Raw genomic sequence first — 18,670 nt, 5'->3', positions numbered from 1 at the left:
GGATCAAAGGGCTGTTATGGAGCTATCTAGTGCTAGTTTAAACAAGTGTGCACCACACCTAACTCATTAGACTCACCTAGGTCAAGCTACCCGTTCATACCCCCTTAATAGTACGACCAAAGGAAAAACAAAGTCCTAAACTACTCTAAGTGTCTCTCCAACTCCAATCGACACTTAGAACTGGTCTATCCTTAACCTTGTCGTCCATCCTTTGAAAACCGAAACGATTTCTATCATAGGGGCATGCCAACCTTGATTGCCCATTCGATCTCCATACCGTGACCTAACTTAGTTGTTTCTGTAAAACACACGTTAGTCACAGTAATCACGTATTGTCATTAATCATCAAAACCCAACTAGAGGCCTAGATGCTTTCACATACAAACTCGATTGCTCTAGCATGCCATGATCTTATCACGCTCGGTGCCGGTGGGCTCCACATGGGCTGTGCGAGCTGGCCACGGGGCTCCAGATGGGCGTGCCTCTCCATATTGGCATCGGCCTGGTCCCCTCCATCGTCGGCATGGCCACCGTGGCCATCTGCGAGCAGATTGAAGCGCCTCGCCGTCGCTGTCTCGTTGTCACGTCGGTGCTCACGCGCTTCGTTGTCGGCCAACCACTCCCGGTGACTCTGTGTCCCAGACCACAGTCCGCACCCCGTCCGGTCGTCGTCCCCTCCTTGCCGTCGCCGCTCCGCGCCATCGCGCAACCACAGCGCGAGGCACGACAGCAGGACGCGGGCGCTCGAGGCCGTGCATGAATGCCTGCTCCGCGGCCATGGCCCACATGGCTAAGCAACAAGCACGACTTACGTCCACGCCATCCACGGCTGGTTCAAGCTGAGACTGACACTGGTCAACGGCGCCGCCGAGGCCTCCCCATGATAGCGGAGCTCGCTGCATTCGTTGACCGGTGGGGGAAGGTGCTCGACCGCGTGCACTGCATAGACGTGCTCAACAGCTGAAGTCGATCAAGAGCACCGCGAGCGTAGCCCGCACGATCCACGTGCTCCAGAGCTACAAGCTGCGGGTGGCGCGGTGCATGATGTAGTACTTTGCTGATCCTTCTTTTTTTTGCGTTTGTACGGTGAGGAGCTAAACGGTTGATTCACGGTGTTTTGCTCCAAATTGTTACAGAAAGCTAGTTTCCGGTAACGGGCGAGTCTTCCAGTGGTATTTTATGTGTCCGACATCTTTCAGTACTATTTTTCGAAAACACAATTCTTTCGGTGCTATAGAGGCCGTTCGCTGGTCTGGAAAGACTAGCCAGCTGCTCCCCTCATAATTTACTGTTCACCAAACCAGTCGAACAGTGTTTTTCTCTTCCAACAAACCAATTAGAACCGTATTTTCAGCCAAGTTTCAGACCAGCGAACGAGGTCATAGAACCAATTTTCCCTAATAATAAACTTGTCGACTTTCCTCTGCAGTCGTTCATCTGAACCTTCCATTTGAGTCGCACAGGCCGATCAAGTACAGCAGCCCGGCCATCTCAACCCAAGGACGCAACGCGAGGTCTCTTGGGCCGTTGGGCGCTCGGTCATTCGTCGTCGCCGTTGTCTTTGTTGCAGATCGGTGCTCCTCTCCCCGGCAGGCCGCCACAGCTCGCCGGCGCTCTCCTCACCGCCACCGAGCACCACCAGGTACGCCCTCCGCTTGATCTTCCCCTCCTGCCGTGCGAAGCCGTGCGAGCAAACTTTAGCGTAGTTCGTAAGTACGCCTTCCCCTTCCTGCTGTGCGAAACCGTGCGTCCAAACCCTATCATAATATTCGTATTCGGATCTGAATCTAATTACAAGTGTATATGCATGTATTACGCCTACTAACTCCGATTGTTTTGCAAAAAATATCCATGTCCTTCACTGGGTCCGCCCCTGCTTGACAGAGCAAACAGAGCAAGGAGATAGGATTAAGAATGGCTGCGCGGAGCAGTTCTATGGCCGCCGAGGATGACTACGAGGTACGTTCCAGTTCTTTCCTCTCTTTCTGGCAGTTGTTCTGTTTCCCCACTTACTATTGCGATTAAAGTGTACTAGTTTAGATATGTGCAGAGTTACGGCCGTATTGAGCAACCGGAAATTGCTAGATGGTGGATGAACAAGTGACATATTTAACTACTATAGGGCAAGATATTTAGGTAGTAAAGTAGAATTGGAGTATCTTTTGTTGTTGGATGAGTTCACCTTTAGTTTTTACTTGTACTTGGGTAGATTTCTCGATTGATGACTTCATTTATACAGATTCCAGGGATACAATTGTCTGAGAAAGTTTAGTAGCTTTGTGCTGTTTTTGGGTGTGATTAGGTTGAATGGAAACAAAAAAAAAATCAATTGTCAACATATTTTTGGGTGATAGTGCAAGCTTTAATGCCTAGGGTACTAGAGTTGGATATGTAGAATTGTATTTCGCAAAAAATAAGAAATATAGAGCAGTATAAATACATACTCCCTCCATTCCAAATTGTAAGTCGTTCGGGCTTTTAGAGATACATAGCTGCTTTTACTAGGTATCTAGGTACATAGCAGACGCTATGTATCTCTAAAAGCCAGAACGACTTACAATTTGCATTGGAGGGAGTATTTGTTTTGAGTTACATTGGACTATGACTAGATCATGATGTTGAATCATCTGGCAGCAGAATAATGGTGTTTTCCAGAGGATGCAAATACCATCCACAGTAACATAGCATTTTTTTGTCACATCCATATAGGTCTAAGTTTACTCTGAATTGAGATTGTATGTGCTCTTATAGTGTTGATGTGATGCAGACTGAACAAAAGAAGCAAGCTGCTGCAGATGTTCTTTTTCACTATTCACAATTTGTTATGGTCTGCATTGGTGAGGATGTTCGCCCTACTGATCTCAGGTTGCATCTTATGAAGGTATATTTATATTTGTTATAATCAAGGATTCAAGGTTGACCTTTGTGGTTCCTCTATCTTGTGAATTTATCATATGCTTTTCTTTTGCTGAGAATTTTTTTTCTCGAACACGCAGGAGAACTGCGTATCATTGCATTAAAAAGAAAAAAAAGGACCCTTACAAAACACCACACACACCCAAAAGGAAACTACAAATCACCTTCCTTCGCGCCAGTAAAAGAAAAGGATACAACTGCAACCTAAAAAAACACACACACCTTACTGAGGCGACTGGGTGAAAAGGTAAAAAATACCTTTAGCCCCAGCCAAACCGCAAACTGTAGCTCCTCACTAGCAAGCAATAAGGCTCTAGCCAAACAAAGAGGTACACCATCAAAAACACATCTATTGTGGTGATTCCAAATGGTCCAAGCCCCAAGAATCACAAGGGAGTTGAGGCCTTTATGCAGTTGTCCTCCAAGGCTCCAACAGGAAGAATAATCTTCTCCCACCAATCATCAAATAACTCTTCTCCAATCCGAGGGGCAAGGATCTGTAGGCCTACTCTGTGGAATAATCTGAACCAAAAATCTCCAGCAAAGGCACAAGAAAGGAGAAGATGGTTTATGGTTTCCTCATCTTGATCACAATGAGGACACCTCTCTGGATGGGGGAGCCCTCGCCTTGCCAGTCGATCGGCCGTCCAACACCTGTCATGAGCTACCAGCCACATGAAGAAAACAATTGTTCCCCTTGTAGATCAATGCTTTGTTCTTGTTAGTTTCCTTCTTATTTATCGCTTGCATGACTATTTGCTGGTCCCGATGTACTTTATGTGTCTAGATACTAAAATTGAGAGGTGCCTCTACATATTTAGTGAGAAAGGGTAAGCGATAACAATGGTTGCTCGGCTAATCCAAGCAAAGGTTAAAAGTATCCCCAAAATCAGTCATCTACGTTTTATAAAACGTTCTGCTTTATCTTCTTGTCATGTGTGCACCTCCTCTCTGTATTTTTTGGTTGTTCATAGACAGGTCTCATAATTTGTACAAAAAGCTGTACCACAATCAATTGAACATATGAAAAGTTTTTTAGTATTCCCATTGTTCCCACCATCTCCATCCTAAGCAACGGCAACTGTTGAATATAACCATTGTTTTAACATACTTGTTGCAACCATAAAATCAACTGGCTATTCTAAGTTGAGAGGTCAAACTATAAATACAGATAACATCCATTTAATCTTGTTTGGTGAGCTATAAAGAGGGGTTTGAGGAGTTGGATTTATTTTGAACCTACATGACAAGCTTGGTGAGCCTTAATTTATTTTGTTTTTCTATCGTACAGATTCTTGCCTGATTCAGTTTTTTCTATGGAACATTTTGCTACTTACTTTGAGTTGTTGGGATCATATCAGTTGCTTTTATGTTGTTTCACTATCAGCAAATGATTTACCTCTTGTCAGATCCCTTCCATTCTTGTCAGTTGGTTTTGTTGCTTGTTTGGGGACCTGAGGCAATTAGCTGATTTGTCTGTTGACCTAACTTTTCCAAACCCAAGTTATGATTTATACTTTGGGTTAATAATTGTTAGCAGTAAGCCAGTAACTCAACATGTACAGATTGAGTCTTAAAAAGGAATAAGAAAAGGAACTATTTGCTAGAAAAACTCTGAGATGATGACCTTGTTCATGCTTCAGTGCAAAAGGTGAGGTGCATGTCATTAGGGTCAGCACGTCAGTGCCGAACATGCTTGTGGCACACTGTCTAGTAATTTAAGCTTCCAGTGCATTTAAACATAATTGGGACGAGTCAGAAATTAAAACTGTCTGGTACTATTGTCAAATTTGTGTGCCTTTTTTTTAGAAAAAGAATACAGAAGTTCCTCAGCTTCTGGTGCATAAGGTGAGGTGCATGTCACTAGTCAGCGCATCAGTGACCAACTCATTGTGTAAACTGCATGATTGGTTTGGGGGTTCCAAGTTGCATGGGTTTTAGTTGGCGTAATGACTATGTAAATTGATATGCAATTTGTTTGGGTAAACAATAAGATTCGACTATGAGTTGTTTTTCTTTCTCTCTTCCTTTCCTATTCTATAATGCAGCATTTTGTTCTTGATACTTTCTGTGATCCATAAGGCTCATATAATGATAACATACATCATTTGCTTTCTCTTTTCCGTAGGAAGTTTCAGGAATGCCCACTTCTCTGAAGGAGCCTCAACAGGCTGCTTCCTCACCGGCTTCCAGTGGCAAACCGTCTTCCTCCGGAACGATGAAAGGCGAAGCTTCATAGATCATTATCCAACTCAGGTCTTCTGCTGTTCCTTATGCGTTGATAAGATTGTATCGTTCGGAACTTCAGATGATGAGGGCATGAGGCCTACTTGCATTATAGGAATGTAAATATGTTAGGAACACTATTCATAGCTGTCTACTGTTCTGCTGCTTTAGCCTCTTTCGTGACAGCCTGCTTCATGTTTGAATCCATTTTTATTCAGGGGGCAGTAACGTAAATGTTGTATTTTTCTTTAAAAAAATGCAAATGCTGTATATAAAGATGGCAGGTGAATATTGTGTTTTGAATAGTCACGTTTGCTTATGGCTAGGCCTAATTGTTTGCTGTGCTAAAAGTTTGATGGGACTGATTGGATCTTTAGGTAATACTTAGTAGTTGTGTAAATACATAGCAACTGACCATAATACCCTTGTCTTTGTCCTCATACTGTACTAGAGGCAACGGGTACCCGAAACCTTGACCCTACTAGGGCGTGTGCATGAGTAAGTTCCTCTATTTGTGAGTTTTTTAATGATTAAAGCTAGATCCTATGGATTTGTGGGCATGGGTCTATGAGCGTATACTCCTGTAAACAGTAAACTCAGTAAACAGTAGACTCATGGGTTTGCTAAAAAAAAAAGTAAACTCATGGGTTCTTTAAACCTGTCGATCATAGCATTTTACTTGCGTAAACCTATATACAAACATCAAATATTATTTTTATATATAGAAAGATACTTGAAATGATGAAATATACCCAAAGACTTAGTCTTAGATAGGAGTGCTTGGAAAACAGCTATTCACTGCTGGGTTTCAACTTTAGCCTATCCCAACTTGAGACTTAAAGGCTTTGTTGTTGTTGTTGTTGTTGTTTGTTGTTGTTGTTGTTGTTGTTGTTGTTGTTGTATATATAGAAAGATACTTACAGAAAAGTATAGAAACGCAAAGAAAAAAGGAAATAGAAAATAACTGTTGAGACGTACTCCCATTAAAAAAGGCTTGTATTTTTGGCATTTTTTTTAAAATAATATTTTTAATGAGTAATTACAAATCTAGAAGCTCTGTTATATAAAAATTTGACACATAGTAACTGGTCGGCCGCTCACTAGCCGATAGGACTACGTGGCAGCTGGCATCCGCCAAAAATGGCCTGTCGTCACCGACAGGGCGACAGGGACCTGTCGGCCTCTGGAGGGCCGACATGATCAGTTGGCCCGTGGGATGCCGACATGTCAGTCACCACGCGGCCGGCACCTCTGTTTCATGCAGTATTCCTTCTTTTCTAGACACAACCATCAACCGATGTGGTACTTTTTGACGAACACAACCATCTCCAGCTAGAATACTCGATGCAAAGGCTAAACAATATCCTTTTACGTTTTAATTGTCCTTTGCCTCGATGAAGGTGAGGGACTATATTGGAGCGTTGCCTCCATTATAAAAGTGCGCACCAGGGGCGGATCTACAGTAGTAGCATGGGGGTACAGCTGTCCCCCCAAAATTTCTGAAAAAAATCAAGTATATATATTCTTTAATATCTTGTATATGTATAATACTCTTTCTAGGCCCAGCTGCAGCCCATTTTCAAACGTACAGCAGCCCATTTCCAAACATATTGACGTATAATAAGCACTTTGCCGATCTGCCGAATACGAAACGACGCGTCACAGCGATACAACTCCTTCCTCAACCCCGCCCGCCGCCGCTGCAAAGACGGAAACCCTCGTCGTCGTCGTTCGGTCGTTGTCTGACGGCCGTCCGGCTGGCTGAGGCGCTGCTTGCCTGCTTCCGATTTCCGACCTTTCCTCCGGCCGTCTGCCCGTCCTACACGCTACGCCAATATGCCCAGGAACTGCCAAACTGACAAGTTGCAAAGGGTAAAAATTCAATCTTGTTCTATTGCGATCACTGATCAATCATTTTTTACCGGAATATTCCCATCAATAATGAGTTCTAGTTTGCGGAATCCCTCTTCTAATTTGACCGATTATTGCAGACTGCAGAACATCAAGGATCAAGTAGCATGAAGAGGAATAACAATCTTGCATCTCTATGGAATGCTCATGCTCAGAAACAGAAAGCACAAAAGGTGTCTTCTTCCACTCCAAATCAACTAATTATTCATGATCAGCAAGTAGGACCTGAAATTCCTTGTGAGGAAGAAATACATGAGACACAGGAGATGGAAGATCAAGAAGCAAGACCTGAAAATCCTAGTGACGAAGAAATACACGAGGAACAAGAGACAAAAGAGGGAATTTATGATGTTGATCGTCTTCCCCATGATCCTGGAAAGAGGATCCCCATCATCCAATATTCTGCCAATGAGCAAGATGCAGTGAGAAGAGGATATATTGCAAAAGGGCTATGCCAGCCAAGGACATATAATTTTCCACAGCGACAAATTGGTGGTAAGCGTCGCTTTCTGATTAGATGGTTTGACAAGTATGATTGGCTTGAGTACAGTGTGGAAAAGGATGCTGCCTTCTGCTTTGTTTGTTATTTGTTTGCGGATACAACGAATTATGTTGGTGGTGATGCTTTTGTGAATAGTGGGTTTAGAAAATGGAACCAGCCTGCAAAACTTGACTTGCATGTTGGAAGCATTACAAGCACCCACAATGAAGCTCTTGAGAAATTTACTAATTTCATTAGGCCAAGAGCATCAATAGCAAGTACTTACATTAAGCACACCACAGAAGAAAAAGTTAAATATAAGGCGCGCTTAACCTACTCAATTGGTTGTCTGAGGTTTCTTTTGCGTCAAGGGCTGTCTTGTCGGGGACATGATGAAAGTGACACATCTAGCAATATGGGGAATTTTAAGGAACTCTAAAAATGGTTGGGTGAAATATTTGAAGATGTTAGAAAGGTTACAGGACAGAATGCTCCCAAGAATTGTCAGATGACTGCCCATTCTATACAAACAGATATCATTAACTGTTGTGCCAAAGAAACTAGCAAACTTATTATTGAAGATCTTAGAGATGACTACTTTTCTATACTTGCTGATGAATCTAGTGATGTTTACCAAAAGGAACAGTTAGCTCTTTGCATAAGGTATGTTGACAAAAAAGGGAGGGTTACAGAAAGATTCCTTGGTATTGTTCATGTTCAGGATACTACTTCTTCAACACTAAAAGATGCAATAGTGTCTCTTCTTATGGAGCACAAATTGACATTATCTAAATGTCGTGGTCAAGGATATGATGGAGCTAGTAACATGAAGGGGGAAATCAATGGGCTGAAAACAAAAATCATGGATGAATCTCCTTCAGCATACTATATTCATTGCTTTGCGCACCAACTCCAATTGACTCTTGTTGCTGTTGCCAAACAAAATGATGACAGTGTCGCATTTTTTGATTGTGTCACAAATATTTTGAATGTTGTTGGGATTTCTTGTAGAAAGCATCACATGCTTAGAGAAGCCTAGGCATAGGAGGTTTTGGAAGCTTTAGAACAGGGTGAAATTGAAACAGGACAAGGTTTAAATCAAGAGATGGGTCTGGGTAGGCCAGGAGATACTCGATGGGGAACTCACTACAAGACTATTTCTCGTATTATTGCTATGTATCCCACACTCCGAAAAGTTCTTGGAAAGATCTCAAAAGATAAATCTCAATCTGAGCGTATAAAAGCTCAAAATTGCTTGACAGTAATTGAGTCATTTGACTTTATATTCATGGCACACTGATTGCTGACCATATTTGGATATACTGATGAGTTATGCAAGGCTTTGCAAAAAAGGGATCAAGACATTATTAATGCTATTGAACTTGTTGAGATGACTAAGTTCCATTTGCAAGTGTTGCGAGAGGACAATGAATGGGAAACCTTTCTGAAGGATGTCACATCTTTTTGTGTTAAACATCGAGTCAAGGTTCCTGATATGGATGGTTTTTATGTGCCTGTGGGGAGACCAAAACGTTACTTTGTGAAAGTAAAGAATCTTCATCGGTTTCATGTTGAAATGTTTCTAAGTGTCATTGATATGCAACTCCAAGAGCTCAATAGCAGGTTTGATAATATATCTTGCTTATTATTTTATTATTGTTCAGCTTTTTTGTTTTTTCCTTTCGTAATAATTTATTTTCTCCTTACTGGGGCAGGTTTGATGAAGTTAATACAGAGCTTCTTGTTTGCATGGCTGCTCTAAATCCAGCTAATTCATTTGCTGCTTTTGATAAAGATAAACTTATGAAACTTGCAAAGTTTTATCCTCAAGATTTTACAAGTACAGATTTGGTCCAACTTTCTTCGCAGCTTAATATGTTTATTGTTGATGTGCGAAACGACACAAGGTTTCAACAAGTGAAGAATCTTAATGAGCTATCTATCAAACTAGTTGAGACAAAGAAGCATGATCGTTTTAAACAGGTTTATTTATTGCTGAAATTGGTCCTCATCCTTTCCGTAGCTACTGCAAGTGTTGAGAGTCTTTTCAGGAATGAACTATGTGAAGACCAAGCTTCGGAATAAGATGGGTGATCAATACTTAAATGATTGTTTGGTCACATTTATTGAGCGTGACTTTTTTCGACGTGTAAGCAATGAAGATATCATTAAACGCGTGAAGCTTTAGCTGGAAACTTGTATTAGTATATTAGAATTATGGAAAGTTGAAAACATGTAACTTATCACAACTATTTTATCATCGTTTAGTGATCTAATTATGTCGTGTCCATGTTCGTTGACTATATCGTTTTCGTCCGTACCCCCATGATTGAAATCCTAGATCCGCCACTGGTGCGCACATTAGTTTATTAGTTCGCATTACAAATCCAAGAGTACATTAGTTCGCATGCATATATCCATGCTAGCATTCTAGAAGTACTCCTAAAACTAAATCTAGCTAATAAACTAAACTAACAAAATCTAACTAAACTAAAAAACTAAACTAACAAAACCTACTAAACTAATAAACTAAACTAACTAAAAAAAAGAAAAACCGTACCTGAGAAGCCTCCACGGGGCCGGCGTTGGCTAGTGGCCCGCCGATAGGGTCCTGTCGGCCTATCAGTTGCCGATACGGCCCTTACCAGCTAGCCAAAGGTCAACAGCATAGATTTATAATTAATCATTAAAAATATTATTTAAAAAATCATTTTTGGGCCACCATATACCACGCGCAGGTAGCTTCTGGGCACTCGATGCTCTGCGCGCGCAGATAGCTTCTGAGCACTCGATGCTCTGCGTGTTGCCGAGTGGGCTGGATAATACACACGACGATATTTAGAATCGCTAACGCTTGCTCGTTTAATTTTAGACGCACTTGATTGGCCTGATAATCCCGTTCTTTGTTAGTCCATCACTGGCTTTGTTTATACATGCTACGCATGCCATAATATATTCTCTGTCATATATGGTGCGACCTGATGAGTGATGATATATATATATATATATAAGACTTGCTAAAATTATGATTTTTTTTTTCGGACGATGGTTATTTTATATATTTATATTAAATTATAGTTTTAGCTCGTTGCAATTTATATAGACATAATCTATAATTTCCGGTTCTAAGAATAAAAACTCGTTAGACAAAACCGTAAATCCGACAAAATCTAGCATATGTTGGTACAAAGACAATTACCAATTTACGATTGGTTCTATAGTCAGATAAGAACAAAAAATTATTTTCTTATGATACAAGGACAAACAATAACCATAAAAATAATAATTTATTTGTACTAGTTGATTGTATAAAAGCGTTGTCTAAAATGATCTTAAAATTCAGGTATCTGAAATACAGAAAAAAATTAAATAATAGATAAAGCTACGGAAAAAATTTGGGATTGCATAAGGCGCAGTTTGTCCTACACTCCTTCAACGTCCTATAGCAATACTCATTCCGGCTTGCATCCGGGCAGCAGTAGCATTTCTCCAGGTGAGGACTGAAGTAATCGCACCTGACCTCAGTGCAAAAAATGATGATAACCTGCGCGGAGTTGACAGAGCGACGACCTATGGAATTTTTGTGTTCATCAATATGAGCAGTATGAATCATATATCTATATTGATTTTTTTTTTAAAACTTATAACGATAAGAAGACAGGGTGGCCATGTATACGTACACTGTGTTGGCAATGCCAAGGATCCAATGAGCAAGGTGAAAAGGAACATGGCCTTCACGCTTTTGTCCATCGTATTCATCACTGAGGATCAGTGTTGGTTTGGACACGAGCACTGAGGAGCAAGAGCGAAGGGGCTTCTCGCCAATATATAACCAGCGCGGTAGCAAACATTTGTAATTTGCAACGAGTTATGGGCAGCGATAAATGACATTTTCACCGCTGGCCATGCATTCTCTCTCCTTTTCTTTTTAGATAATGATGCATTCTCTCTCCTACCCATGCAAAGTGGGCTGTCAAATAAATTCTGAAACTAATTAAACTGAAAGTCTACTGGTGTTCACGTGTCTTGGTTCGGCCGGATGGGGTTTGGGCTTCACGTGTGCTCTTGGGCTTACTTTGCTTGTGCTTTGAGGGCTGTCGTCCTGGCCCAAACGAAACGAGAGAGAGGGACACGTGCAAACGGACAAGAGCAAAGTCAGACTTCCACCGAAGAGTAAACGCGAGAAGGAAAAACCACATTCAGAGTGTAACAACACGGATTATGCTGCTACAGATAGTGTCTGGATTACGAATTTAGATGGTAATAGAGTGCATACAAGAACGATAAATGGAATTTGTCGCCGCCGGTGAACTCGAGTCGCAGCTCGCCACCATCTACTACCGGCGCGTTCCCAGACAAGTTTGAGTTCGCTACGGGTTCACATCTTAAACGAGTTCGCTTACAGCTGTTTCCAACGGCACATCACCAAACGCAGCTGGGCTTGGGCTTCTTCTACTTCTTCCAGCTTGGGCCGTGGAACTTTGGATTGGGCTTCCTAGCGCGCTTGTTCCTTTTCCCTTCTGGGCTTGCAGGTACCTTGCGCACTATGACATTTCCCCTTCATTAGCAACGGCTTGTCCCCAAGCCGTGAACTCTGGGAACAGCCGAATGATTTCATCTTCTTCCTCCCAAGTAGCCAACTCAGCAGGAGAATTCTTCCACTTGATCAACAATTGATAACTTTGATGAGCCTTGTTGTGGACATGACGGTCCAATACCATTTCTAGAGTTTGCATGGCTGAAGGTTCTTCAGGTAATGGAGAAAACTGAATTGGTGCAGAGCCAATTACCTTCTTGAGAAGCGAGACATAGAATACCAGATGAACCTTAGAATGATCGGGTAACTCGAGTTTATAAGCAACTTGGCCAACTCTGGACTCCACTTCATAGGGTCCAAAATAACGATAACCCAGTTTAGTGCAAACTCTGGAAGCCACCGAGCATAAGGCTGTATCTTGAGACAGACTAGATCTCCAACTGAAAGCTGGCGATCCACTCTATGTTTATTAGCTTGAGTCTTCATTTTCTGTTGTGCTCGAAGTAACTGTTGATGCAGAAGGGCAGTAATAGAATGTCTCTGTTTGAGCCAATCATCCAGTTCAGGAATGACACAATCTTGTTAAAAACAATGAGGATCTCTAGCAGTAGATCTAGTGTTTTCTTACTTTGAATACGGGATGAACAGAGAGGAAAGATCGGAGAGATAAAGAGAAAGGTGTGGGTGATGAACCAGAGCCCTCGGAGGGAGTCGCAGAGCCGGCCATCGCAGGTTCGGTGATGGAGGCAGCACACGGGCAGCGACGGGCGGAGTAGAGGTGGCACGAACGTCGATGCAGTGCAGACTGATGGCGTAGCAGTGGCGACGGCGAAGTCAATGGAGCTTCCCGTCGCTGGCTGCGCGCCCTCTTAGATCGGTCTAGGGTTTGTCGGTGGGTTTGCGGCTTACGGCGAACCTCGTGCTTTGAGCCGCCGGCCCCCACCTCTTTATATAGCGCAGTGCGACGGGAGCCCACCAACCATGTAGGGTTGGGCGCCCCCGATCAGGGCGCGTGACCAAGGCCCAATAAGCCGTTGGGCTTATTGGTTAGGAGATCAATCTAACATTCTCCCCCTTGATCTCACTATTACTTTTATCTTTAAACTTTAAACCTGAATCCTTTTATCCTTACTCATTTCTTCACAGATGATACATAGAGCATGTCTCATCGTCACGGTCAATCGCCGATAGATTTAACAGCTACAATGCACGTCTCTGATCTGAAATAGTTACTTTAACTTTTGGGCCCTTTATAGTCCAGGAATCATAGGCTTTCCCTTAAACCCATGCCGGCTACATGTTCTCTGAACACGTTGGGTGGTAAGCCTTTTGTAAGCGGATCCGCGAGCATCTTTTCGGTACTTATATGCTCAAGACTTATCATTTGATCCCGGACTTTATCCTTCACAACATAATACTTTATGTCAATGTGTTTGGCAGCACCACTTGACCTATTGTTGTGAGCATACTGTACTGCTGGATTATTATCGCAGTATAACTTCAGTGGTTTATTGATGTCGTCAACCACCTTCAAACCGGGTATGAACTTCTTTAGCCAGTTCACCTGCCCCGTTGCCTCATAACATGCTACAAACTCGGCATACATTGTGGACGATGTAGTGACGGTTTGCTTTGAGCTTTTCCATGAAATAGCTCCCCCTGCGAGAGTAAACACATATCCAGACGTAGATTTTCTATTATCTCCCGTATAATCAGAATCTGAATATCCCACTATATGGAGTGAATCAGATCTTCTATACGTCATCATGAGGCCTTTCGTTCCTTGCAAATAACGCAAGACTTTCTTTACCAATTTCCAGTGTTCTATTCCAGGATTGCTCTGGAATCTGCCAAGTAACCCGGTAACAAATGCCAAGTCAGGGCGCGTACACACTTGAGCATATTGCAAGCTTCCGACAGCTGAAGCATATGGAACCACTTTCATTTGATCGATCTCATATTGGTTCCTGGGGCATTGAAAATCCCCATATCTGTCGCCCTTGACTATAGGAGCAGGTGAGGGACTACATTTGTGCATACTGAATTTCTTTAAGACTTTTTCTATGTATGCCTTTTGTGACAGTTCTAATACCCCTTTACTTCTATCTCGGTGAATCTCGATCCCTAGAACGAACGAAGCTTCACCAAGATCTTTCATATCAAACTTTGAGGACAAAAACTTCTTTGTTTTCAGCAGTAGACTGACATCACTACTAGCAAGTAAGATATCATCCACATACAGGACAAGGAAGATAAACTTCCCATTCTTAAACTTTGCATAGACACAATTGTCCTCAACATTATCTTTAAACCCAAAATTCTTTATTGTCTGATCAAACTTCAAGTACCACTGTCTTGAAGCTTGTTTTAATCCATAAATAGATTTCTTTAGGCGGCATCCCAAACGTTCTTTTTCTTCCATGACAAAACCTTTCGGTTGTGCCATGTAAACATTTTCCTCTAAGTCTCCGTTGAGAAATGCCGTCTTTACATCCATCTGATGTAATTCCAAATCGTAATGTGCCACTAATGCCATTATGATTCTGAAGGAATCCTTACATGAGACTGGAGAAAAGGTCTCATTGTAATCAATCCATTCTCTTTGTGTAAAGCCTTTTGCCACAAGTCGGGCTTTATATCTCTCTATATTCCCTTGAGAGTCAAGTTTTGTTTTGTAGACCCATTTACAGCCTACTGTTTTGGCTCCTTTAGGAATTATCTCCAAATCCTAAACTTTATTTGCATTCATTGATCTCATCTCATCTTCCATGGCCTCAAGCCACTTTGATGAATGATCACTTTTCATTGCTTCTTCAAATGAGGTGGGATCATCCTCCATTTGAAATTCTTCAGTGTTGTACACTTCATAATCAGTAGGAATAGCTGATTTTCTAACTCTTTGAGACCTTCTAGGGGCCTCCTCAATTGGCACATTTTCTGTTTGAGGCTGTTGTTGCTCCCCCTCATGTGTGGCAATAGGTTCTATAGGATCCTGAGGCACAGGTTCCTCATCATCATTCATTATTGCCACAGGCGGGATAACAACAGGTGCTGGCACCACAGTGTCTTGTACTGTAGGTGCAGCAACAGCAGGTAGTGAGAAAAATGGCTCATGAATGATCGGAGTGGGTGCATACACCCGCTTCTCTTCAAGGTCAATTTCTCGAGCTACCATGCTCCCCCTTATCATTTCATCCTCTAGGAAGACAGCGTGTCTCGTTTCCACAAACTTCGTATGTCTGTTAGGACAGTAGAAACGAAAACCTTTTGACTTTTCTAGGTAGCCAATGAAATGGCAACTCACTATTTTGGGATCTAGCTTCCCAATGTTTAGATTAAAAACTTTAGCCTCAGCAGGGCTTCCCCACACACGCAAGTGGTTAAGTGAGGGTACTCTTCCTGTCCACAACTCATATGGTGTTTTGGGCACCGACTTACTTGGTACTCTATTGAGAATATGAATGGCGGTTTTTAACGCCTCCATCCACAGACTCGTGGGTAAAGTGGAGTAACTTATCATACTACGCACCATATCCATCAGGGTACGGTTACGCCTTTCAGCTACTCCATTCTGCTGAGGTTCGCCCGGTGTTGAATACTGGGCGACTATACCATTCTCCTGTAAGAACCTTGCAAAAGGTCCAGGAACTTGTCCATGTGGGGTATGCCGACCGTAGTACTCTCCTCCACGGTCAGACCTGACTATCTTAATCTTTAAATCATGCTGATTTTCAACTTCTACTTTAAATATTTTAAATTTATCCAACGCTTCTGTTCTTTCTTTAATTGGATAAATGTAGCCAAACCGAGAGTAATCGTCTGTGAATGTTATGAATGAATCATAACCATCCACACTTTTCACAGGAAAAGGACCACATATGTCTGTGTGAATAATCTGTAGAATTCCTGCGCTTCGTTTGACATCTTTCTTAATTTTCTTTACATACTTTCCTTTTATGCAATCTCTACATTGTTCTAACTCTGAGAGCTCTAATGGAGGAAGAATATCATTCTTAACTAGTCTTTCTATTCTCTCCCTCGAAATATGGCCTAAACGACAGTGCCATAATTTCGACAACGCATCTTGAGCTCTCTTTCGTTTTCTGTTTCCATTGTTCGATGAGGATACATTTTTATTCACATCACATACGGAATTAACATTTTCACGAAGTGATAACAAATAAAGCTCGTCTTGTCGGAAGGCAAGACCAATACATTTATTATTAAACAATATCTGACATTTGCCATTTCCAAAATGGCAATCATAACCATCATGGTCCAACTTTGATACACTAATCAAATTTCTTTGCAAAGAAGGTACATAAAGAACATCTCTAAGAATAATTATGAAGCCATCAGCAAGCTCTAACGGAAGATCACCAACGGCCTCAACATCTGCTTGTTCTCCATTTGCGACTTTAATGAAACTTTCGCTTCTTTGCAAAGTTCTCATCGAACGGAATCCCTGTAATGAATTAGCAACATGAATAGTTGCACCTGAATCAATCCACCAAGTAGATTTTGAAAACTTTACATACAAGGATTCATTTACGAACGTAATAATGTTCTCACCTTTATTCTTCATTATCATCTTTAAGAAATCAGGACAATTCTTTTTATAATGCCCCGTCTTCTTGCAGTGGAGACACTGGTCTTTAGCCACTGGGAATTGCTGGTTCTGAGACTGTTGCATGGGACCTTTTCCAGATGATTTGGAGGAAAAACTGTTATTATAGTTCTTTTTCTTATCTTTTAGGTAGTTGACAGAACCACCTTGTGAAACTTTTATTCTTTCCTCCTCCTGCACACACATGGCAATGAGCTTTTCTAAATCCTATTTTTCAGGCTGTATGTTGTAATTAACAACAAAAGTGTCAAATTCTTTGGGCAAAGAAGCAAAAATCAAATGAATAAGGAACTCATCCTTGAGTGCCAAATCCATTGGTTTGAGCTTAGATGCCAGATTGCTCATTCTCAGTATGTGCTCTCTAATGCCACTGCCACCACCAGAGTACCTTTCTGTAACCAGCTGCTTGATCAGCTGGGTTGCATATGTCTTTAAAGAGCCAGTGAACTGACTCTTTATTCTATCTAGGTACTCTGTGACCGTGTCACAGTCTGGAATTGAGCCCACAATGGCAGGCTCAATCGTGTTCTTTATCACTGCCAAACACTTCTTATTGGCAGTGACCCATTTCCTATGCTCAAGGTCATAGGACATCTTTATGGGAGCAAAATCTCGCTCTCTGTTCTGCCATGCAGCATCAGTCTCATCTGTCTCCCTCACCGGTGCCACAGGTTCTTTGGGACACGGTGTGGTGACAACCCAGTCCACCTCAGCGAGGATAAAGGCCAAATCTATCTTTTTCTTCCACTCAATATAGTTATCACCTTTTAGAGTGGGGATCTCTTTGATACAACTCATCAAGTTGTATCCTCCTGAAAACACAATTCAAATAGTGTGAGAACAGAAAAAAAAACAACAATAATTGCATGCCTTAGTTTAACGTTGGTCAAAATTAAAACATACAATTATTTTATACATTAAATCTACATCACCGTTGGACAGAAATAGAAATAATGCATAATCATTAAAATTATAATATTGTTATTAACAACGTTGGTCAGAAAATAAAAATATCATAATCAACTCATATTTATCTCTTGGCTCTTAAAATCAAATTCTCCCGTTGGTTCGAATTTAATTAAAAGTCCATAATTACTTTAAATACGCAGCGGAAACATCAATCAATAATTTCATAATGTTTTTCAGAAGCATTTAAACTGTACATATACACTCTCTGTAAAATATATTGCGTTGGTTCAATATTGTACAGAGATATATCCGCAAAACTTTACAAAATTCATTCAAGTGCTTCTGAAAATAAACTTAAATGAAAAACTGTTACTATTTCATTTGAGCCGTAGGCCAACGTAGTGGTCCAGCTACCAAAACCGGCCCGCGGCCAGGCTTCACGCCGCTTCCTGGCCTTAACCTGGGCCTGGGCCGTGCAAAACCCCTTTGGGCCGATTTTACCCGCAAGCCCAGCGAGCGGCGGAGCGATCTTGTCCGTCCGGTTCGATCCGACGGTCCAGCGTTCATTTCGGGAGATTAAAAACCCCCTTCCGCCTGCCGTCTGCCCTGAACCCTAGTTCATTTTCCCGTCGCCACTCTTCCAGCCAAAACCACGGCAGCGGTGGCGGCGGGTTTCCGATGGAGGCCGGCCGGCGTCCAGACCTCGCCGGAGGTCCTGCCCGGCTCCCCTTGCCCTCTTTTCACTCTCCGGCTTTTCTTTCTCAAGCACACCGAGCCAAAACTGCGGCGGCCACGACCGGAGGAGACGACGGCGCCGCCGCGGGACCTTTCGCCGGCGCGCGCGCTCGCCCATGGCTGAGCGCGGCGCCGTCGAACGGCCTCTCGACGATGCCCTGAGCCCTCTCGCCGATGTCGGCGTCCCGACGACGAGCGGCGGCTCGCTGATCTGTCCCGTGTGGCGTCCATGCGCCGGCGGTGGTGACGGGAAGGGAGATCCCAGGTAGGAAATAACCCTTGCCAAACCGTCCTTTTTTTTTTCTTGATTTCGGGATCACAGTTAGGG

General features: G+C 42.4%; 1 protein-coding gene, 1 long non-coding RNA gene and 1 pseudogene across 2 annotated transcripts; 2 read left to right on the top strand and 1 right to left on the bottom strand.

The window, feature by feature from the left end:
* Positions 1-1,441: 1,441 nt before the first annotated feature.
* On the top strand, positions 1,442-5,445 carry LOC136530704 (uncharacterized). Its single transcript, XM_066523425.1, has 4 exons — positions 1,442-1,642; positions 1,885-1,959; positions 2,768-2,881; positions 5,045-5,445. Exons 2-4 carry the CDS (start codon positions 1,915-1,917, stop codon positions 5,153-5,155), a joined length of 270 nt encoding a protein of 89 aa, XP_066379522.1. The 5' UTR covers positions 1,442-1,642; positions 1,885-1,914; the 3' UTR covers positions 5,156-5,445.
* Positions 5,446-7,367: 1,922 nt separating this feature from the next.
* On the top strand, positions 7,368-9,722 carry LOC136530708 (uncharacterized; annotated as a pseudogene).
* A 6,523-nt stretch (positions 9,723-16,245) lies between these two features.
* On the bottom strand, positions 16,246-16,776 carry LOC136530702 (uncharacterized). Its single transcript, XR_010777841.1, has 2 exons — positions 16,644-16,776; positions 16,246-16,536 (listed from the first exon to the last, which is right to left on the bottom strand). It is a non-coding gene; the product is annotated as an uncharacterized lncRNA (long non-coding RNA).
* Between the last annotated feature and the right edge of the window lie 1,894 nt (positions 16,777-18,670).

The sequence above is a fragment of the Miscanthus floridulus genome, unplaced genomic scaffold, assembly GCF_019320115.1.
Source record: "Miscanthus floridulus cultivar M001 unplaced genomic scaffold, ASM1932011v1 fs_181_1_2, whole genome shotgun sequence".
Taxonomy (NCBI): domain Eukaryota; kingdom Viridiplantae; phylum Streptophyta; class Magnoliopsida; order Poales; family Poaceae; genus Miscanthus; species Miscanthus floridulus.
The sequence above is the reverse complement of the archived record's forward strand: the minus strand, read 5'-3'. Positions and strand labels throughout refer to the sequence as shown.